The sequence below is a fragment of the Furipterus horrens genome, unplaced genomic scaffold (genome assembly GCF_987537825.1).
Source record: "Furipterus horrens unplaced genomic scaffold, mFurHor1.1.pri manual_scaffold_5, whole genome shotgun sequence".
Lineage (NCBI taxonomy): Eukaryota > Metazoa > Chordata > Mammalia > Chiroptera > Furipteridae > Furipterus > Furipterus horrens.
In genome coordinates, this window is record NW_028327175.1 from 151,425,858 (window position 1) to 151,449,786 (window position 23,929).

The 23,929-nt window shown below is 36.6% G+C and overlaps 1 protein-coding gene across 3 annotated transcripts in view; it reads right to left on the reverse strand.

Moving 5' to 3' along the window:
• Nucleotides 1-504: 504 nt before the first annotated feature.
• ANK3 (ankyrin 3) overlaps nucleotides 505-23,929 on the reverse strand; it is a 501,644-nt gene continuing 478,219 nt past the window's right edge. For 2 of the 3 annotated variants that reach the window (XM_090278064.1, XM_090278065.1), the window contains 3 exons: nucleotides 21,960-22,338; nucleotides 10,054-10,144; nucleotides 505-1,945 (listed from right to left, as the gene is read on the reverse strand). In XM_090278064.1, coding sequence (XP_090134190.1) covers nucleotides 10,076-10,144; nucleotides 21,960-22,338 — 448 coding nt within the window. In that variant the 3' untranslated portion in view covers nucleotides 505-1,945; nucleotides 10,054-10,075. Of the gene's footprint in view, nucleotides 1,946-10,053; nucleotides 10,145-11,541; nucleotides 11,602-11,722; nucleotides 11,807-18,247; nucleotides 18,335-20,176; nucleotides 20,228-21,959; nucleotides 22,339-23,929 lie in introns of all 3 variants that reach the window. The other variant, XM_090278066.1, reaches the window with a different exon arrangement.

Sequence of the window (23,929 nt, forward strand, 5' to 3'; positions counted from 1 at the left end):
CATGCACCTGGCTGTGGAGGGCAACATGGCCCCAGCAGGTTGTTGCCAAATCTCGATTTTAAAGAGAAATTAGAAATTTGGGTTACTATGTGAAATCTCCCAACTATAATTGAATGGAAATTAAAAAACAATCCCTTCATGGGCTAAAAGCAGCAGCAAATGGAATGGTTCCTGGAGGTGCTGATGTACAATTTCTGGACGTGCTGACTCTAATAGTGCAATTTCCCACTTTTTGGGGCAGGCGGGTGCAGCCCAACCCAGACATGAGCAAAGATCAGTAGTCAGTTAATCTTTAATTCGTGGCTCCTCCATGAAATGCTTGGGACTTTTGGAGGTTGGGAGTGTGTAGGGAAGAAGTAAATGTTAGGGGACTCTTTAATGACCACTGATGCAGAGTCTCGAATAGGATTGGTGAGGGGGAATCAGTGTGGCCAAAACGACAAGCAGTTAAGACAGTTCCCTTTTGCCAGAGAACACAAAGACACTGTAGAGCACAGACAGGTGAAGAGTTTAACACAATTTATTTTATGCTTAAATAATCGACTAGGTCATCCAGTGTATGGTTTTTCATACATATGTCATTAGAGCGATATGTCAATGAATGCTGATTTTATATGAATATAATCAACAAAATTAAAGAATTTCACCAAAACCCAAATAAAAATGCCCTTTAAAACACAGCAGCCTTATGAACCTAATATGACACTGCTAGAATGGTTACAAATGATTGGCTTACGGAAAGGTGTCTACATCTTATAGCCAGTACACGATACAGTAATAATTTCACAGCCTGCCCCTTCTACTAGCTAAGGGTTTCTGTTCAGTCCACTTAAACACCCCTGACTGGGGCCTCTTAGGAGCACCATCCTCCTCTAAAGCAGCAAGCATTACCCCCTTTTAAGCACTAACAGAGAGCCCCCCCCTCCCCCTAAAGCAACTACTGTATAGGCTTTTTTTTTTTTCTCCATTTTTAGGTCATTTCATTGGAAAATTGGCAATAGCAACAAATATTAGATGAAGGGCTTTGTGTTTACAGATAAAATCTTCTGTGTTGCAGTATACTGGAGTGTTTGCAAAATTGGAAAAGGTTTAATCAAAATAAGGTGATACACATGCATCAAAATATTAGTATTCTGAAGAAAAAATTTTTTCACAGAACTACAGAATTCCTCTCTTTGGGAATTATTTAAATTTGCAGCAGATTTTAAAGATTTGTTTTTTTTAAAACCAAGCTAGCAGTTTTGCATATACAAACATTATAATTGATAATATACAAGAATCAATGAAGGTCCCCCCGCCCCCAACCCAAAATGCCTCTGACCTCTTCTAGGGTGAAGTCACTTGAGACCTTTATTATGTTAAATGCATTTGCAATATTCTGTTTGTGTTCTAAGAGGCAGAGCCTTATCAACATTTATTCTATTTTTCTGTTAGAATTTATACAGTGTTATTATTTACAGCAAAACTATAGATGTTTTAAAAAAGAAACAAATAGTGTTTATACCCTGACAGTTTGGGTCCAAGAAAAATAAGGCGAGCAGTTGTGGATTTAGTAATTTTAGTGTTTCTCTGTGATTTCATCAGTCCATCTCCTTCTGTCTCTTCCGGAGGCAGGAATTTCTCCCATTTGTAAATGACACCAAAGGACTTGAGATAAACTGTTGACGGCATGGCTTCTTGTATATACACTGCATTGCTAATTGCACACGTACCAGTCCTGGGAATGAAAGTGGATTTCCATGCTCTGTAAATTGGCTCATGCTAAATTAAAATGTGTGTGGTTTTCTTTTTCTTTTCTTTTTCCCTTTTTTGGAAAAAAAAAAAAAAGTCATGCCATTAATGTGTGGAAGCAGCACACACACACACACCCTTCTCTGTGAATTTTTACTTCCTGCTGACATATCTTCCACGAATTTCTGAATACTGGCAGTAAAAATACATAATCCTGTGGAAAGACAGATAAGTCAGTAGTCAGTTTAGCTTTCTTTCTTTCTTTTCTTTAAAAAGAGAACTTGCCTAAAACTTCCTTGCCATTCAACAGAAAAGGGGGCCGGCCCTGTACTTCCTAAGAAGGTGGTTTGGAAATTTTGACTAGGGTGCTGGCTAGCTGCCTCAGAGGACAAGGCCCGGAGGTGTGCCGGAAAGCTCTTTGAAGGCAATGACCTTCTCTCGGTGACCCTGTGACTTCCATGTAACTTTGTTTACTCTACCCGTGGTTTTAGAGGTTGAGTAAGAAAGACCCTTTTCTAGATCTGTCTCTGATGCTCAGGTCACTCACTCAGGTACTCGGGAAAGCTCAGGCCTCTGTCTTTACCTGTTTGTAACAAGAGGAGGCTGATGGGAGTGCTCTCTGACATTTCCACCAGCAGCAAAACATCAGGGGTATGACATTTTCATGGACACAAAGGGCCAGAGATATGGAGTCAGGAGAGAGCAGCTTAGTCATGACTGTGTGTTTATAAGTCTCCCCCGGCCGCAAATAAAAAAAAGGACAGTGTCATCACTTCCTTACTATGAAATTGTTTTTCCGTATGCAAAATAAAATTAAAGACTATTTTCAACCATTGGAATAAATACTTTCCCTTTTCCTGCCCCTACATCAGTCATGACAGAATAAATTAATTTTATTTGAGGATTTTTTTCAAATTGAGGCTCCACTAAGAATGTCTCGTGTTAGTGGATAATACTTGCATAAAGTATCTGTTTTATAGCCAGTCTTAATATGTCAAGATAAATCAACAGTCTTTGGCAGAGGTTTTCATACTTTTGTGCAGTATGTATTGTTCTTGGTATGAACTCCATAAAACAATATTATTCCTACGTATAGTCTTTCCTCCTCATTCAATGTGACAGGTGACAAATTTGAATGCCAGCCTGAGAACAAGACATCGCCCCTAGAGAAAACCCAAGAAAGGCAAGAACAACTTTAGGAACAACCCTGTTCATTGGCATGTAAGCATTAGATTGCTTTTGCAGGTCTAGGAGAACCTATAGATTGTTTCTGTTAAGGCCCCAAAGTGCTCCCAGTGACCTTGATGTTGTTTACTTATCCTGGACAAGTTTCTTTCCCTTTAGATGGATCACCCAGGATACCTTGGTTTATGTAAACATGCTAATTCAGCACTTCCTCTGTCTGCTCTACCGTGGTTCTGGCTTCCTTTTCTGTATTAAAAGTGTTACTGACCTCGATGCCCCAGGTCACTAATGCTTGCAGCCAAGAACACCCAAGTCTCAATTCCTTCTGGGGTGATTTCAACACCTGCCCCCCTCCCATGACTCTGCAGAGGCTCCAGAGAAGGAAAGTGACTCATTTGGGCAGATCATGTCCCAGAAGGTGTACAAATCAGAGTAAGAAGATCAGGATTTTCTCACCTCTCCTTTTACATTATTCCTAATCTTCCAGGCACCAGGCTTCTTAGATGGGCCTATAATGTTACCCTGCTACTCTTGGGCTGTTTTCTTAGAGAAAATCCTCAGCAATTTTCCCTAATTGAACACCCTACCCCCCTGCTTTTTACAGCTTAATTGGTATATAATTTATATACCATACAATTCATCTATTGTAAATATATAGTTTGATAATTTTTAGTGAATGTATGTAGGTGGGCAACTCAGTTGAACTTATTTTGTTTTGCTTCTCCTCTTCCAAAAACCAATCTAACTTTCAAGGTTAGTGTTGCAATAAACAAGGTCTTTCTCTTCCCACTCAATGCAAACGACCGCTAGCTTTCTGCAAATAATGGATATGTTTCTATAATATTAAAAAATGCTATTAATTATCCCTTTTATATTCAAGTATGATTTAGGTGATGGTTTTTTAAAAAGTTGGGAGTCAGTTCCCCTTATAAATCTAAATCTCTTTTGTTCTCAGTCACGCAATCAGTGTGTTCATCCCAAACATACAGGGTGAAAGAAGGTCATTCATTGGATAAGACTTTATACCAAGTTGCACAAAAAGCCTTAGAGCCCTGGCTGAGTGCCTATCTGCCTGTTATAAAACAGTGACACTCTGTATAAACTGCGATAAGAGCGACATCTGATGGAAAGATGTGAGAGGGCAGGATCCATCAAGATGACATTTCAGAAAAAGAATGAGTCACCTTTCCCTTCCCGGGTTTAGGTAATGGATTCCAGATAGAAATATTTGCATTTAGGAATCTGTCTTTGGGTTTTGCAGGCCTTTCAAACACAAAGGCAGTAGAAACCAACTCAGAAAGTTAATCATTCCTTTTAGTCATTTCACTATAATTTTTTTCAATTTTAAGAAACTTTAAAATATAGAAAAACAAAACAGCTATTCAATGGATTTTCATGACAGTTTATATTTCACAGAAGATGTTGTCCTTTCTACATCGTATTTTCAACTCAGGAGTATGCCTGAGTTACACCTGAGTTACAACCAACCTTTCGTTATAGGTCCATATAGCCGTGGTTATTAGCCCCTCATGCCTAGCTTTAAAAAAGCTCTGCAGTTGAGCTCAATGAACTGTTTCAGGCTTAATGCCCAGTACTCTCCACTGGAAAGCTTTGCTTCCCAGTCTCCAGTGGTTCTCACACTTGGGTTCACTTTAGCATTATCTAGGGAAACTTAAAAAAAAAAAAAAAAAAAAAAAAAGGACCAGTGTCCTGGCTATATCCCACACTAGTTTATTTAGAATTTCTTGAGGTGAAACCCAGCATCAAAAAAACCTTAAAAAAAACTCTCTAAATGATTCCAACGGTCAATCAAGTTTGAGAGCCAATGTTCTGGAGAAGCGCTTCTCGAAGTTCAAGGTGCATATCTATCAGCTAGTAGGTTGGGCTAAACCCAGTGATTCTGCATTTCTAAGGAGACTTCCAGGTAATGCTGATACTGATGGTCTGCAGACCACACACGCCAGCAGGATCCGGAGGGTCTAGACTACATGTCATCAACACACTAGTTTCCAACTTCTTTTTCTTTGCTCATAACTTTGTATCCACTTATACTTCCCTTCCCTAATCTTCATGTACATCTAACTCCCTCTACCCTTCAAGTTTGTTTCAAACTCCATCTCCTTAAAGTTCAGACTGTTCTTGCTAATGAGATCCACCTTTGCAGGTTAATGCTTACTCATCTTTAAAGTCAGCTCTGCTATGGCTTAAGGAAAGCCTTTTCTGATATGCCTTCCCTAGAACCAACCCACTGAGAATACAGAGCATTCGTTACTCCAGTCCTTCCTTTCTCTTCCTAACCGCTTCTCTTTCCTTCTCCTCTCTTCTGCTTTTCATTGGATCCTGGATTTTGGATTTTTAGCCCTGAACAACATTTGTCCTACCTCTTTCCTCCTTGCAGGGTGAGTTCCAGAAGAGCAGGGGGCATGGAGGTTTTATTCATGATTATATATCTAGCCTTTTCATTCTAAGCCAAGTGAAAGGTCAGTTGTTTTCTGAAGGAATGAATGAAATGAGTCAGCTTTTTGACTCAGCTACAGTGTTGCCCTGGCAAGCATGGGCACTGTGGCCACTCTGGGCTTCTGCACGGCTGTGAGACCCTGACCATTTCCCTCGGGGTTTGGAAAACAGCTATTCTGCAGTCTTCTGCAGCTTACATCTGGGCATCTTCCCTTGCCACAGCCTCACTGATCAGCCTTCTAATGGTATATCTAAAGGAAATGCTTTATAGATTATAGCTACTTTAAAAATGAAATTTTATTTTTAAAAAATAAACTGTTTGTGTTTTTACTATGTTGTCGGCAGCCGTCCGTCTCGAGAGACGATGGTGTAGCTTCTTAAGAGTATCTGCACCGCCAAGAATGGTTGTGCAGTCCAACTCGGGAGTGACACGGTATCTGTCTCCTCCCATGTTGAATCGACATCTTGCGATGACGCTGGAGTGTCCTCTCCAGTGAAGCTGAAGCTACAGAGCCTGGGCAGGGTGATATGGAGGGTCTGCTGTTGCCCATGCAGCAGACCCCCCCTCTCTTCGCAGCTGAAGGGTCCAAGGGAAAGACGGAGTCAATACAGCTTGGCTTCAGGTGCGCCGCAGGAGTTGCCGGTGTTGACTACAACGTCAAACCGCCTTAGGGACTCCGGCTCCGGATTTTCTGTCGGGGTTTACTCCCTTAGCCTTTCCCCTGAAGAGGTATGCCGCAAGGCAGCGGAGGTTTTTTGGAGTCAGAGTTTTCCTTCTCTGATATGCCCTGACTGGAAGATCGAACCAGCGACACTTAGCTCGTAGGCCGACGCTCAATCCACTGAGCCAAACCAGCCAGGGCTGTTTTTACTATGTAGAGCATAAAGAAGCTTACTACAGGTTGCCTTGTATTGGGTTGACCAAGAAGTCCATTTAGGTTTTATTCATAAAATAAAAGACACATTTTTCCATGGTCACCAATACCTTTACTAATTTGGATATTTTGAATATGTTGGCTATCTCTCGCTATTGGCTTTCATTGGGTAGAGGCTGGGGTGCTGCTAAACATTTTCCAATACGTAAGATAGCCCCACAACAAAGAATTATTTGGCTAACATGTCAATAGTACCAAGAGACTTTGCAAACCACTTTTGACACCTTCTATCAGTCACAGCATCTACTGTATACACTGCACAAATTTTTTTTGTGTGTGTTTCAGTTGCGTTTTTACCTTTCTTGAAATAATAAAGCATAATACACTGAAAATGGCTGCACAAAAACTCACCCATTTTATTGAGTTTTTAAAAAATGCATGCTGATATGACAGCTGTCACAATACAATCTAACAAAATTGTTTCAAATGAAGTTAAAGACAACTAAGTGCTACTACAACCATTCTACAGAAAAAACAAAATGGATTTTTTGGCCAATCCAGTACAAACTTTGATTCAGTTTGCTTTTAGGTCTTTAACAGTCATCAAATACTAATATTTAACTATTAATATAAGTAATAGTTATAAACTACGTACTGGATAAGTTTAAGTTTATTGACTTTTGATCATCAGCTATAGTATCTTGAGGAAGTAATTTAACTTTTCAAAATTTCAGTTTCCTCATTTATAAAAAAGGATAGTTGTACTTACCTTATACTATTATTTTAGGTGTTATTTGAGGATATATATATATATATATGTATATATATATGATCTTACCTAGTATCTGTCATACAATAATCATTTGCTAGAATATGATTATTATTCATAAATAATTTCAGAAAGACAGCTTGGTGTAACCGAAAGGACACCAGGCAGAGCATCAATAACCTGGAGTTCAGGTCCTGGCACTGTCAATCATGAGCTGTGTGACAGCAGAAATGTTACCTGGCCTCTCTGAGCCTTAGTTAACAAAATTGGCCTGACTGCCTCAAGGCTTGTTTGAAGGACTATACAAGAAGAAAATGGAAAAGCACTTTATAAACTATATACTATGTACAAATCTTTAAACCATTGGCTTTTCCTTACATTAAAAATAGAATAGCTGTGACTCAATATTAAAAGAAGGTGTAGAGTTCAGATAACTCAAAATTCCACTGGCTTTAAATGAAAAATAAAAATTTGAAGTCACCATCTGAGACTCAGTGAAATTTGGCAGCATCCCACTCTCTTAGTTGTTTTGTTATCTTTTTTTTTTTTTTTTTTTTTAAAGAGCAGCCAGCAGGGCTATAAAAATTCTCAATATATTTGCAAATTGATTTTTCCAGAGCACACATTCAAGTGTTCTGGAATTCCAGGCAGTATTCTTGCACTCATTTCCTAGGTTCACTAGGGAAGGTAAACATCACCCTGGAGAGTTAAAAAAGGCAGTCAAACACCATTCTTTCCATCTGACACACTGAGTCTACACTGAAGTTACTTTCACATTCATATGAATTCTCCTACCTGAGTTTCTCTCTCCTTTGAGTGGCATAGCATTATCATATAGTTTTTGGTGCCATTTATTTATGAACATTAGGTCTATGTTACTCCAGAGAAATGGCTCAGCTAGTGTAGGTGACTCCTCTGGTTCTTTCCCATCTGTTGTCTGAGTCTGACTAAATGAGATGTTAAACTTTAAGGGACATACTAAAGATGACTGAACTCAGAAAATTCTATTTTCATTTCATTTATCACTTAGAATTGCTTAAATCTATTGATTCAATACAGCAAACTCATGCTCAGTGTTTTATTAATCTGCTGCATAATGTCTTTCATCAAGTTTAGCTGTAAGACAGGCATGATAGGTGGGTTTATTCTAGTTATTGTTCCACTGGCGTCATCCTTAATTTTCTCAGCTCTTACCCTTGTCATTCAATAAAAAGTAAGACTTGTCGCTATCTCTTGATTCAGCTCATACTTTACCATCCTCATTGCCCAAGCCAGGATCTAAATAGTTTCTTAATAGGTTTTCTTCTCATCCATTATCGCCACTTCCAATTCCTTCTCTGCCCTGCAGCTAGAGTGAGTGATATGCAACATAACCTGAATCCCATCTCACGCTTGCCTAAAACATTCAATGGTTTCCAACCTTTACAAAGAGACACACAAGGGCTAAGTATTTGGTTCTTCCCTATCTCTCCAGACACAATGGCAAAACTCTTTTGTCCACTACACAGACCTGTTCTCACAGTTTCTCCTTCCCTCTTTCTTCCTCCTCCCTGCCTTTGCAGAATGCTATTGTTTGTGCCTAGAAGGCTACCCCAAATACTATCAAATTTCCCTCCCCTCACCCAGGTGAGTCCTATTCCTTCTTTAGAACTCAACATTACTATCCCAAGGAAAGATTCTCTGTTACCTCAGACCCAGGTCAAGTCTCCAGTTCTGGAGGCAGTCTCGTAGGGTTTGTGTATCCTATTTTTGCCATTTTAAATTTATGTGACATTGGGCAATTTGGGGCCTGTTTCCTCATCTATTAAATGCAGACGATAAGGGTACCTACCCAAGATGGTTGGTTATGAGAATAAATGAAGAGCACAAGTGAAACACTTGGGAGAGTATGTATAGTCAATACTATTTCCAGAGCACTCTATAGTTCTTAGTTTTCTCAATGCCATTACATACTAATGTGGTTAGTTAGTTATAATTGTTTACCATAGTATTGTCTAGCACTGTTTTCTCAGTGCCTCCATAGAGAGGAGTGAATAAATAAACAGTGGGAAGGGTTTTTGGAGAGGATCGGGTTACACATTTATTTGGGCCTTCGTCATAGTTACCTCTCATAAAACATAGACTAGATAACTCCTCAGTTCCTTACCTTAGCACTTCAAATACCAGGGTCTGGGAATTGGGGAGCAGGAAATGTACGAATATGAAAACTGGAATCTGTTTGCTCTCTTTGTTACTTTGCCCAGTGGGGCTAAGAGAACTGTCGGTGAGTAGCCCTAAAGAAGTCATCTTGATTTACCTTACAGACTTAGGGGGAATTTTTCAAAGCTCTATCTGCTTTTTCACTCAAATTGTCCTATTTATTCTACATAGCTACCATTAGAAAGGCAAAGTCAAATTTAGAAAAACAATGTTAAAGAAAAATACTCTTCTCTATGAAGAAAAGTTCAGACAACTTCAAGCATTTTAACTTAAAAAAAAAAGAGTAGTACTATTAACCTCCTATTTAATTTGCTTTGGTTTATATAAATATATATAAAATAGTGTATAAGGATTTCATTCATTTAATGTAAACTTGGCAACCACTATATTTCAACCAAAATTACATTCTCAGATATGTTCAGCTAACATGGTGAAAGGCTGGATCAAAATAATTCTGAGCATATTTGTAAGAATTAGTCATTGCCAAATCGTCTTCTGTTAGATTGCATAATGCTACTGTATTTCATACTGAGCCTTTGCTCTTAGAGGAGAATCAGAAACCACTATTTACATTTGCTTCTGCAAACATCATTTACATTTAAATTCCTGACTAATTTGTGAGAAAGTGCATGGACTGTGAACTAGAGTCAAATTTTAGTGTGTGTACATATACATAAACATAAAAGTAACTGCAGCAACTTCATATTGGATAGTCAAAGCTGAAACACAGAGGAATAAGAGAGGAAGGGGGAAGATCTAAGTCACTTATTTAGTGAAACCGCTTGTTTAGTTTTACAGGGAGTTAAGTCCTACTCTTGTTGAGATGAGTACACTTACCTCCTTGACTGACCGTTTCCTGTTATGAGTGGCTCTTCTTTTCCACATGCCGTATTTCTTTCTTTGTCTTCACCTTATAACCTTCTCCCTGCTTTGAAAGGAATACATACACACATTAAGATTTCACGGCAAAGGAGTGTTAGTTATAAAACAGTCCCCATTCTGGTTCCTTCAGGCTGGATTAGGATAAGTGAAACACAGTTTAAAGCAATTTGTCATTTCATGTCCCAAAATACAATCTGTTTGCTTTAACCACACAGCTTAGCATCATCAAGACAAGCTGGAGAGCACCACCAGAATATAGACAGCGTACCTGTTCTTCGCAAGAATTGAGTAGGTTAGTGAGGAATTGAAAAAATGAGCAGCATGTCCATTTCCTGTAGCAAGCTAGAAGAAATCATTGCTAAACCTCTCCAGGCACTCAAACCCCAAATATTAAAAAATATTAGTTAATTAAAATATACGCCATTTTAAGCCAGCAGAATTTTAAGTGATTTGTTGTAATGAGACTGAAGATTCTCAGTGAAGCACTAATCACAACTAACACTATGGAAATGCTGTTGACCTAAGGAACTTTTTTTTTTTTTTAATTTGTGGAATTATCACCCCCTCCTCCTATTCCAGACCAAGCAGGCACCCATTTTCTATAAAACAAGACCTCTTTTCACCAAGCACCAGAGACACACTTCTCTGAGAGCAGTTTTTGTACAGATACTCAGCTTTTACCCCATTTACAATAGAAACGAAAGTATCCTTTCCAATTTTCTGATTTAGTCCTTCTGAGAAATTTTCAGTTCACCTGTTTCTTATGTAAAGACTGGCCACCGAAGTTTCTATTTAAAAAATGAAAACAATAAATATCTGAATAAAGGAAAGAGAAAATAAGTAGAAATGTTTTCTCTGGGAGATGGAGATCCATTTACTGAGTCCTGAGTTTAGTTCTTTAACCGGCACATTGGAAACAGGCTGTTAGATAGTCAGAGGAGAATCCTCTTGGGGTTAACATGGAGGAATTCAGATTTCCCTGTAGAATATATTGTAGAAGGAAAACACAGACTTGATACATGGATCATGAACTGAGCTTTTTGCCATTCTAACATTTAAAGCCTGTGCATTTGCTGCAAATGCAAGCTCTCCCCAAGTGTCCTCCGTCCATGCCCAGGCAGGCACTGGACAGGGGCGAGGCACTGCCAGGGCTTTGGTGGTGGTAGAGGGTTTTTATTTTCTCTGGGAAGCTTGCACCAGCATGTTCTAGCCTTCAGAAATGAACGTATCTGTGAAATCTCTGAAGATGATAAGAGCATAGAATGTTAAAGAATGTTAGGAAGACAAGCGCCCTTCTTTGCCCCTGATCTAATGCACACGATATCAAAAGCAGCCAATGCTTCAAGGTGCCACACCGCAGAGGCCAGCCTATTAGCAACATATTCTACAGAGTTCACAAAGCTTTCATCCTCCACTTTCTCTTTGGCTGTCCCTTGCCATTACCACGGCATTATGTTTTCTCTCTTGTGGGATAACAATTCGTCTGATTACTTTCCGCGTGATCTGTAGGAAGCAAGAGGGAAAAGGAGAGATAGTCCTGTTTTCTGTTTCCAGAGGTGACACTACAGCAAACAAACAGAACATCTAAATTCCAAGAGAAGCATGAAATCCCAGTGGTGATTACTTTTCTGGTGACGAGGTTGCCTTCTTCATCAGTAAATTGTTCTTCTGTGACAGATTCACCAGGAATGTGTTTTGCTTCCTCTCCCTAAGGGATGTGGCATAGAGATTAGCAACACACCAGGACAGACCTCCACAGCACTCCGTACACCACACTCATGCTCCGAGAAGCATTAGAAAAAGAAGGTATGAATTCTACTTGCCATTCCAATGCAAGGGGAAAATGCTGACTCCACTGATGGTTATTTACTGAGCAGTCAACAACACTCAAAGCGTCAGACCTCAGATATGTCCAAGGACAATGGTTAGCAATGAACTCCAAGAAGGAAGACTTTAAAAATACATACTTATAGAATTTACAGTTGTCCACTGTTTTACAAAGAAAAAGGTTTCATTGGTTGGAAAAAATTGTAGCCAGTGATTAGGACTCTAATTAGATCATCTCACTTTCAGTACAGTCCATTTCTGGGGATTGCATTATGTCTAACTTGAATCAAGATAGAACTCTAGTTGGGGGATTGTATTTATCACCCTTTGTTAGTTTGTTTAGCTTAAAATTTCATTTACTAAAGGTGACATATACATTTTTTGAAGCACTGTAAGAAAGTTAAGGAAAATCTTACTTTTATTAAGACTGAGCCTTTCATAGGTCTTAAAATAAATGAAAAGAGCTGTCTGATTAAGTACTTAGTTTCAGAATACTATTTTCAAGTGAAGGGATTCTATTTGATGATTGATTATCTAACCTCTGTTGAAGAAAAAGAAGAAAGAAGAACGAAGAAAGAAGAAATAAGACATTATGAAAGGAATTTAACATAGTATCTTTCAGTTAGTGACTATTACCTGGGCTAGAAGAAGAAAAACTGTCAAAAGACCATCCTCTAGTGATTTTTTAAAATGAAATAAAATGTTCAGTCTCCAAGGTGGGCTCATATTTCCCTGCACATAGGAAGCTTAGTAGATTTAGATGTCCTTAATATCTTTTAGCTCTATAATTGTATAATAATAAGAATCACTCAGCAATAATAGGACTGCATTTTGCAATACATCACCTTAGGTACTGATATTCAACTTTAGGTTCATACCAGTGACAGTTTTGGAGAACAAGGACAAACATCTTAAGTGCAGACCTATTCTAGAGACATATTTACCTATCAGTCAAACTTTTTGTTGAAAAGGTGACCTGGATGATGCTACCTACAGAGCACAGAAGTTATTGTATGCTGGTGGCTTTTTAGGAAAAATGGCAGATCATAAAGAAGACTACTGAATTTCTGAGACAGCCAGGATTCTAGCTCCCTCAGTGTTACTACTGTCACAGAAAAGGTAGCTCTGAAAATTCTGTCAGTTCCAGCTAATGGTGAGAAAACTCTGACTGCTTTATGTCATCACAGGTAGAAAGGCAGTTCTGGTTTAAAATGACAGTGTAAAGACTAAAGCATGATCTTCTTTTGCTAACAAAATCCTACTTTCTTCTTTGTTGTTATAAAGTGACTTTGTATTCTTACAGATTGGGGGCTAACAGGTCATGACAGTGTGTGGGGCATATGATTCATTTTACCTCACTGTGGCATAGTGATGGGATGAAAATAAAAAATGCTTCTTGCTGCTCATGTTTAGTTCACCTTGAATCTTGCTTATGATGAATTTCAATTAGCACAGTTAACAGAAGGAAGGACATTGGAAAAATGTAGAGGTCTTATGACAAAATGCACTAAAATCTGCAATAAGTTTTTATGGGAATATTATTTATACTTATATAGTTGGTTTCATATATTTGGAAAATTTATACTTATATAGTTGGTTTCATATATTTGGAAAAAAAACATGTTATTTTAAGAGTAAAGGCATGAAGACAGTAGAAAATCTGATAAAAGATCATGAAAGATTTCACTGTAGTTTAAATATAAATAAATGAAATATTTTTGGAAATGTGCAACTCTTAGAGTGTTAGAGGATCCCAGGAAAATCCAGTAAAACAGAATCCTATTGCATATATCATGAATCAACTCTTTTGCAGTGAAAATATGCCAATTAATTTTTAAATTGTTTGGTCAGTCCCTGAAAGAAATGGGAAGTAGATATATTTATCAGCATATAGTGAATACATATAAGTATATTGATTTACATTAATAGCCTTAGAAAAAAGCAAAGCCCTACTTATAAGTAATAAGCCATATATGTAGTTGAGATCTTCTCTGGTATGTAGGTATTTTCATTGTTTCCTACTGAAAATTTATACTGTTTATATGTAATTAAAGGTATAGGTATATCTCTTCATCTTAAATGGCCATTAAATATAGTTAATTAGTGCTTTACTGAGGCCAAAATAAGTTGTCTGATTATGTTAAAACTCACTAAAATGGATTAGATAGGAATTGATTAGATAGGAAAGATAGAAAGGAGTCACAAAATATATTTAGAAAAAGGTATCCGTTTTAAATTTTGTCAAATATATTGAAGACCAACTGTTACCAAGGAGAGGTCTTCTGGGCCTTTCCTTAATGACAAAAAACAACTTCTAATTAGTTTCTAAAGTTCTTGAAAACATTTTGTACTTTAAGTAAACAAAACTTCCCCCCTAGTCTTGTCAATGGCATTAGTTTTGGCAGTACTGCCTCCCATCCCCCAACACACATTCTTTTCTTTTCTGTTTCAAAGGAAAATGACAGCACATATGGTGTTCCAGTGTCATCCCTGGTGGCCACCTTAATTAAGGCTATGTAAGCATTGCAGTCTATCATTTGTATTCCTCCTTGACATTTTGAATAAAATGAAAAAATCATTAAATATATTAAATGTACCAATTTGCTTTGATGTACAAAACACGAATACTTTAACTTTCCAAAAATGAAGTGGATATCATATATATGGCACACACATAACTTAGCAAGTTATTACGCAATATATACAGTATAATTTTTATATTCTGAGAAACCCAATTGCTAAGGATATTGTACATGTGCATATTGATATATGTGTATAAAAACAACTGAAGTTTGTGAAGAGAGGTTAGTGCCAGGCAATAGAATGATTAGACCAAAGCTTACATGCTTTTGAATTGCTTGGTTTGGGGAAAACATACATATAAACTCTTATTTTGAAAATAAGTAAAACATTTTCAAAAGTAGACATAAAAATACAGTTAAATTATATAGTGAAAATTTAGTTATTTGAACCTTACCAAACTTCATAATAGTTTGGCTGTGAGTTGGTTTAAAGTTTTACCTTTCTAATCACTGAATTTGCTAAGCAAATAATGTAAAACAAGCTCATAGGACAGGTTAATTAAACTGCTTTCAAGCATTTGAAACTACTGTGATATCAAATTATATGGAAATAAATGAATATGCTTATAAAATTTAAAAGATCTCCCAAACAAGTGGGAGCTTGTTGATTTGACTCATTCCTTTGCAATTTAAAAATATTAAATGTAAAATAAGTAAATCTACATATGAAATTAAATAGAAAAGTTATAAAATTATACTTTCAACCCACTTATTATTAAAATTGAATGGGTGAGAAGACAGATTTGCCTGGACTTGTAGTAATGGAATCCTGAGCACACCATTGATGCTTCCCAGGCAAAGCTAGCTCTGGGAGGATGGAACAACCCCAGGATGGTGATCAGCTTTGAGATTCTAAGTGGCAAACAGTATAAATATGTTGGTTTAGTCCAAGATTGGATAGCCTCCATGAAGTCTAGCATCCTAGCTCCATCAAATAGTTTTCAGGAGAGACAGCCTAATTTAGTTTAGGAAAAGTTATTATTATTTATTCTGGAAGAGAAAGAATGTAGTACTCTAGGAAAAGCACGCAGAAGGTACTTTTCTAGAGGGTTAAAGATTAGGTTCTGGTCCCAGAACTGCTACTGCTCTGCTGTGATTCTGTATAATCTGAGTCTTCTCTGATCCTAAGTTTTGTCATCCAGCAAAAGAAGTGATTTTAGTATTGATGATCCCTTTAAGGGCTAACATTCTCATTTTATGTTTTGGACACAGATAGTTCCCATGTCACATTTGCCATAAACTACTGTAGTCTCACGCTCTTTTATATTAGAAAGATATTAACACAAGAGTAAAGAGAACAGCAATAGAAGTGTGACTGACCCCTTTCAACTGCCCTGAAAATCTGAACAAGAAAATATTAGCCTGACAATTCTTATGTATGTAACTTACAAAGATTTTTTTGTTAGACCTGTAGCTTCAAATTATAATTATAGCTATTCGTTAGCTTTTGATTTCTCTGTCCCATACAAAAGACATTTCTCAAAGCTTATTTGAGTGATTCTGTTGTTTATGCAATGCTTTTTCCTGTTATAAAACCCACTCTCTGATGATTCTGCCAACTTCCCCTAAAATTCCACTGACTTCAAGAGGTGGAGATTTGGGGAGAACACCAGCTCCTCTGTTTTATGATGCCTACAACATCACAGTGTATTTTGGTCTTTTAAAGTTAAGTTCTCAATGAAAATGTTAATATATATAATTATTAAGCTCAAATACATAACAACAAATAACTTGATAATAATGTCTAGAATGCTAGGAGAACAAAAAAATAACACGTGCTGACTTGGGGCTGGGGGTTGATGGTTTTATTGTTTTGTTTTTATCTTTTTCAGAGTAATATTTTTTACCCTCTGACCTCCCCACTTTTTTTTTTTTTTTTGCAGGATTATCTTTATTTATTTTTCTGTCCTATACAGGGGTGGGCAAAAGGTAGTTTACAGTTGTATGTGAAAGAGTTTATTCTCTTCTTTTTTTTTAAAATCCTCAACTGAGGATATGTTTATTGCTTTTTTGTTTTTGTTTGTTTGTTTTGTTTTTTTAGAAAGAAACATCAATTGGTTGCCTCCTGTAGGTGTCCCCAGTGGGGATCGAACCCACAGACTTTTGGTGTAGGAGACAATGCTCCAACCAACCGAGTTACCCAGCCAGGACTATTCTTGTATTATTATTTATTCATTATTGTACTGTTTATTTGTATTATGACTATAAACCTACTTTTGCCCATCCCTATATAAAGGGAGTCAGCTTTATAATGGGCAGCTTGTACAAAGGAATAAGGTAGATTTGGATGCAACATGAGTATGTTATATGTTAAGCATAAGAAGCAAGTTACCATATGTCTGGTGTGCTTTTTCTAGACATTTCACTTTAAAACACCATTTCTTGGAGACATTGATTACAGGATAGCAAAGCCTGAGCAAACAAAGAGTATGGCTTTCATTCCTTTACAAAACTGAATTATTTCTTTCCTCTAATTCCAGGGACATGCCAGACACCAATAAGTAATTTGGCTTGCCTATATATAAAATTTTCAAATAAGTGATTCATGCTTGTTTTGATAGCTCCCTATTGAGCTCAAGGTTGATTGGGGGATAATTTAAGATTTAGACAAGAACTTATTTTCTTCCTTAATGTTTCCAGAGTCTTTGAAAAACTGTAGTAGAGCAGATTTTCTTCTCTTCAATCTGTTTTTCATGAAAAGTACAAGCAGCAGGATTAAGAAGTTTAGATACTGAGACACCTAAGCCAACATCTCTGTTTGCTGTTGGGTCTCTTAACACTTTAGAAATGGATGATAAGTTTGATAAATGGTTTTCAATATATATTTCCCTTCCTTTCTTTCTAGAGTTGCCAACCAAAGAGTCTCAAGTTATTTGGACTACATTCAGAAGCCTGTGCACTGAAAACGGCTTCCTAGTTCTCTGCACTCAATTATTTTACCATCAAGAAATATCTCTCTAAAGACAGTAATAAAGACAAGCAGCAGACTCTGAGACATAGTCTGCTGGACCTTACCATGCATTAGGTCAGTGCTTTAGAAGACCTTTGGGGGCGAAATCAAGATTTAGTGTTCAACTGTGCTGTAACAGGTGAAATTATATTTTTCACTTCAGTAGAAATTGCTTCCTATACTTTAACAAACAAAAAATAACTTTTGTCAAGGTAAAAACCTATTTCATTTATTGGGGTGATATTGGTTAATAAAATTATATAGGTTTCAAGTGTACAATTCTATGATATATCATCTGTACATTGCATTGTGTGCCCACCATCCAATGCAATTTACCAATGTCACCTCAATAAACTTAATTTAAAAAAACTTATTTTAGAAGTTTTTGTGTGATTTGCAATATGTCACATATATTGTAAAGCCAAAATTCTCAGTCATAATCTCTTCTTTATCTTACTGCAGTTGAACATTTCATTTGATATGAACTGTTCTCTCACAAAGACAGAGTCTTCATCTACATATATATAACGCTTCTCCAGGGAAAGCAGGATACAATTCCCAAGAATTCTCAGATAAAATTACAATTGCCACATGTCAACCACAGGCCCAGACAGATACTGACTACCAAGAAAGACGACTTTTCCCTTTTTGTTATATTTACATGCTTCCAAATGTGCAAGCAAACATATAGAAAGTAATTTAGTTATCAAGCATGCTGAATTTTCAAAACCACAAAAAAGGGCTTTCTAATAACACAGCAATACCCCATAATGATCCGGCTACAGGATACCTTTATAATCAAACGCCGGCGAATAACTCGGGTAGTGACTCTCTGTTCCGCCTCTGAACTTGAATCACTGTCACTGTTTTTCAAGTCCTGATAAATGTATTTTTAGCATAATTTTACCATCACATTAAAAATAAAAGACATTCTGAGAAGGGAAATTAAAAAAGAATTACTTTTAATGCTGGTTTCCCCCCCTAAGGAAAATCATGATGTGTATTTGTGAAAAATCTTAATTTTGAGCAGCATTCTAAGAGAATTTCACTCTGTACACATATGCATGTATGTTTATGCATAATTAATATATTTATTTAATTACCTTGATTTTTACCTGCATATATTTATGTCTAAATGTGTGTAGCTAATTACTTTAGTCTTTACCTGAATATATATTATAAAGACCAAGGTAATTAAATAATAAAATACTAAAAAGAACAATTATAGTCTTTTTGGCATCAGAAAGTACATGCTGCTGTTTATTAGTTTGAGGAAATATTAATATTCATTTTTAAGCTAGTTTTAAATCTATATACATTTGCCTTGAATGTATAATCTTATAGCTTAGTCCATGTTTCACTGGGTCTACAGAACAGGCAGAGTATTTGATTATTTTGAAATTTTGGTCATATTTGACAAATTTATCAAAAGCCATTTTGAATGTTATAAAAAGTAAAGAATTTATATCAGCATAATTGGTACCTAACACATAACTGGTACTCAGTAAGAGTTTACTCAAATGAATGAAGGAATAATGTAAAACATGCTAAAGCTTGAGGTCTTATTTTAAAGAACTGATGTGAAATTAGAATACAAAAAAAAAACAACATTTGGCAGACAACAATATGATACAGGTAGAATATGGTAATTACAAAATATTGAATTTAAGGCAATAAGGATAGGAGTTTGGAAAAACTATTAAGTGGCACAGCTCATAATTCAAAGGGAAAAATATCTAACTCTTATTTTAATGTCACAATGAAGAATATTTACTGAATCATTTTGTTAAATTTTAATTGATATTTTCTAAGTTTATTAGCTACCTCAAATCTGATAGTCCCAGAGTTAGACTATCCATTAGAAAAATCAATGGCAGCAATGGTAATATAATAGAAAAAACAAGTAAAATTGTTATGGGAAGTAGAAGTATCAGCTAAAATTATTTTTTGAAATGTTAGTCAAATAATAAAGTAGGCCATTTTCACTAAAGGTAAACTTAACATATCAACTTGACTTTGTAGGAAATTTTATCTGAACAAATATCCTACTTATATGATGTCAAATGGAAACAGTTTTTGAATTGCTAACTCCTTGCAAAGATATTGGTCTCTAGGTTTCCTATTACTTTTAAAGCCTTTTAAGAAAGGACCATAAATTCAGGCCACTTAGAATAACCTCATATTGTAAAAGGAGGTCCTACAATGGATAATAAAAAGCACAACCAGAGGAATTCATATTGTGAAAGAAAAGAAGTACTAATCAGAATTCAGGAATTAATAGATCAGATGAGGCAAAGGGAGAATTAAATCTGTGTTAACCATACACGAAATCTTTAACTGGGGAGAAGTTTTTACTTGGATAAAATTAAAAGCAGAAGAACAGATAATGCAAACACTAACAACAAATCTAGATGTCAATATCATAATCAATTTCAATGTCATAATCCTATCAAGGATCATCTGAGGCTGGTTCCACATATAAAGAAAAGGTGACCATTTGGCCAATGTTTTAGTTTCTACTCTCTTCCTGAAGTCTGTACTAATCTTCAGGTGATGGGTGGAGAGAATGTGGTAGCAGGATCTCATCAGGATTCTTTTCAGGGAATTAATTCTCTAGAACTTGGTAAACAGGGTTAATGAAGAGGCCAAGTGGGATTTTCTCAGTACTCCTTGCCATGAGTTGCTGCATAGAAAGAGGTGGAAAACAGCAGAATTTTACCTTGTAACAGCAGACAGTCATCCGTGTAAGAGCCGCACCCGGACTTTTGACCTGATTATTTAGGGGACAAAAAGGGGGCTGTTTTCTGAAATCATATATCAGATGACCTAGTTAGTTGCTATTGTACTATGGTCTACAAAAGCCACAAAAGACCCATCCTGAACATTTTTGGATTTCTTGTGGGGTCAGGCTTGTATCTATCAGAAGCTTGAATTCCATTATGAATTTTTATGCTCATAAAGCCTTTGTGCAAGGAGTAGGACCGGAGACCAATGCCAGAGGCATAAATTCTTAAGAAATTTTGGAAACATTTTCTAGTAGTAATCATTTTCCATTACTGATAAAGTCAGCTGAGTTTCCTTTCAGGGTTAAGAGTTTTGTTTTTAAACCCGCTTTATGCTTTCTCCCTGGTTCCCCAATAGCCAATCTGGATGCACACAGAAGTGCTTATTTATAATTTGATTTCAGAATTTTATATTGATTTTTAGTAGGCTTCTGCAGAATACATTTTCATAGTAAAAAACATCAGCATGTTACTACTTCTCTCTATATGTTGTGGGCTCATTTTAAAAGGGAATAGTCTATTTAAAGTCATACTGTTTACATAGACTAAGAATTAACTAAAAGACAGAAACTGATAGTCAAAACCACCCTTGTCAGGAAGGAAGTGAAAGACAGGCCTGACAATTTTACTTCCTCTTACTTTCCCTCTTAACAAGCAGGAAAATGGTCAAGAGATAGTCTGCGAAAGGGAAAAGGAGAGGATATGATTAGTTGACAAACTGACAAATTAGCTCCTGAGTGGGAGTTTATACATATTTTTAAACCTCAAATTAATCATGGACTCATTATTTGACAAAAGACTTTTCTACCTAAAACACTGTGGTAGATCTTAAGTAAACCAGATGTCTGAGGGAAAATGGCAAGTGCTATTATCCCAAAGATGTATAACTTTCAATCTATGTCTGTTGTGTAGTTCATGAAAAGACATAAAATTTGAGAGAAAAAAAAGTAAAAATATAGGAAACAGAGCTGATTTTTAATTTCTTATATCCATCTATGAGTCATAATTTCAATTTAACTCTAAAATATCTGAAAATGATAAACCTCAAATAAAATATAACTATTAATGGTACTATAAAAACATAAGTGGAAAGAGCAAGCAAATAATTCTATGGCAGTATGTAGTAAAATTATTCAAAACAAACATTAAGATAATTATCAACTTAGAAATTAAAGTTAGAAGTATCATTTTAATAATTTTATATCTAACTACTGTCCACCAATGGTGGTACCTATCCACCTCATTTTAGGCTTGGGAACTGTTTCTTCAATTTTTAAAACACACTTTCAGACAACAGACCTTACAGGGCAGCATGCTATAAAGTCTTTAAATTATGCAAAAGAATCAGACAGGGGTCAGAACAATTACCCCCCCTTGCATAAGTATGAAGACTGGATTGATATTAGGAAACCTGAATTCCCCCAAAACAACATTGGACCTTAAACTAGTTAGTTAGCACCTGTATAGTTCTTTTCCCTCCTGAAAATTGGCTAAAGAGATTCTTAATTCTTTTCCTACCCTATGAATGATCAAACTGCTCATGTTTTACTCAGAACTTTCTTTACCCTGAACATTAGTGTTACAATTTTCAATGATGCATTTATAATTTGGGAATAGTAAAGACCCTTGGGTCAAACGTTACAACATTAATCAAAAGAAACGAAGCATCAGTACTTTCAGTTTAAAGGCTAGCGTACTGAAAATAACTGGATGACGTACCTTTTGCTCAGACCCACTGGACCCTTCTTCTTCGTGGAGGTTAAGCCTGGGCTTGCCATCTGCCGGAGAAGTCCTGCTCATCTTTTTCATACTGACAGGCACACAGGGTTTAGGCTCTTCTATGACAAACTTGCTGGTTTCTTCTAGAGATTTCTGATACGCTGCTAGTGATGATGCGGGTTCCTCAACACGACCGTATCCATGCATTTTTGGTTTCAGTGTTTCCTTAGTACTCTGTTTCCCGACATCATTTTGGGATTCTGGGAAGTAAGATTTCATCTTTACTTCTGAAGTGACTTCTGCATGGTTTCCATTTGCTTCAAATTTTCCAGGCTCTCCTTTGAGATATGAGGTAATGGAATCTCTACATTGGTCTGGGCTGCAAAAGGTGAAATGTAGAAATTTACAATGGAAACATATAGCTGACAACGGGCTTCAGAAGGCAACAAATATTGGTGTGGCCAAAAAGTCCGTTACGTTTTTTCCGTACTGATAGCTCTAGTAGTGCTTAGTTGTCTTTAACTTCATTTGAAACAATTTTGTTAGGTTGTAGTGTGACAGCTGTCATATCAGCATGCATTAAAAATATTATCAAATTGGTGAATTTTTGTGCATCCAATTTAATATTGAAGATGGGAGAAGATATGCAACATTTTGGAATATTATGCTTTATTATTTCAAGAAAGGAAAAAACACAACTGAAACAAAAAAAGATTTGTGCAGTCTATGGAGAAGGTGCTGTGACTGATTGAATGTGTCAAAAGTGGTTTGTGAAGTTACTTGGTACTGCTGACATTTTGGCCAAATAATTCTTTGCTGTGGGGTCGTCTTATGCATCGGAAGATGTTGGGCACCACCCCTGGCCTCTACCCACCAGAAGCCAATAGCAGGAGATCGCCGACATCCTCAAAATATCCAAATCAATAGTTACTAGTGAAAACGAAAAATGTGTCTTATTTTATGAAAAAAACAATACAAAACATATGCACTTTTTGGCCAACCCAATAGAAAGGCCTGAAAACTTTGGTCCCCGGATTCCAGCCTGTGTGAGGGGTTATTGTGGGTGTGAGGCTGAGGAGGATCTCCTGCACTCTGGCTCCCAGCCTGGCTAGCTGTGCTGTCAGTCTGCATTCGGGTCAACTGCACTTCTATAGCCACCTGAACTCTATCCTGAAAAGTAATCCTAAGCAGTTCATGGACTGCTCAGAGTTCCAGACCCACTAGCCTACAAGAGGAACATATCTCAAAATGTTTTTATACTGCTAGTGAAAAAACTGCCAATAAGGCACAAAGTGAACTCCTGTGATGGGAGCTTGGCATCCCCAAGAACCCCAAATACCAATTTTTGTACGTGTTTCCAACTGTGATAGCTGCTATCACACTTTCCAACTGTAACACCCTTACGTGGCTCTCATCTCTCTGCTCCCCTGCCTCTGCTGATGCTCTCTGGTAATCAGGGGGTTGGTGCTTATGGGTTTTCTTTCAATTATTAAGTCTTTCTCTCCCAGTACTTTAAAAAATTGATTTCTGATTTTTAATAGCTTCATTATAGTCTTGTATTTTATAGCTTGTGTATTGTTTTTAGTGTCTTATTATCTGTAGAATTCTGAAGGCTGTAACTGTTGCAATGTTTGTTATATATAACATACACAATGTGTATATGCATGTGTGTATATGTGTAAGCTTATAATCACACTGATTATCTAAACACAGTTATAAAAATTTCAATAGCACACTCTTTTCTGTATATGTAAGGACAAACAGTCCCAGCATACTGTGAAGATCCTGTAACGTAACTATTTTTACTTGTTTCCTGCTATACAACTATAAATTATGTGACTGTATCTGAACATAGACATCAAACTTTGTGCTCTTTGTTGCTTTTGCAATTATCTCTTTGGTAGTTTGAACATAGAATTCATTGACGCTACCATTTTGCAAAAGGAGTTTTGTAAACCGCATCTTTGAGA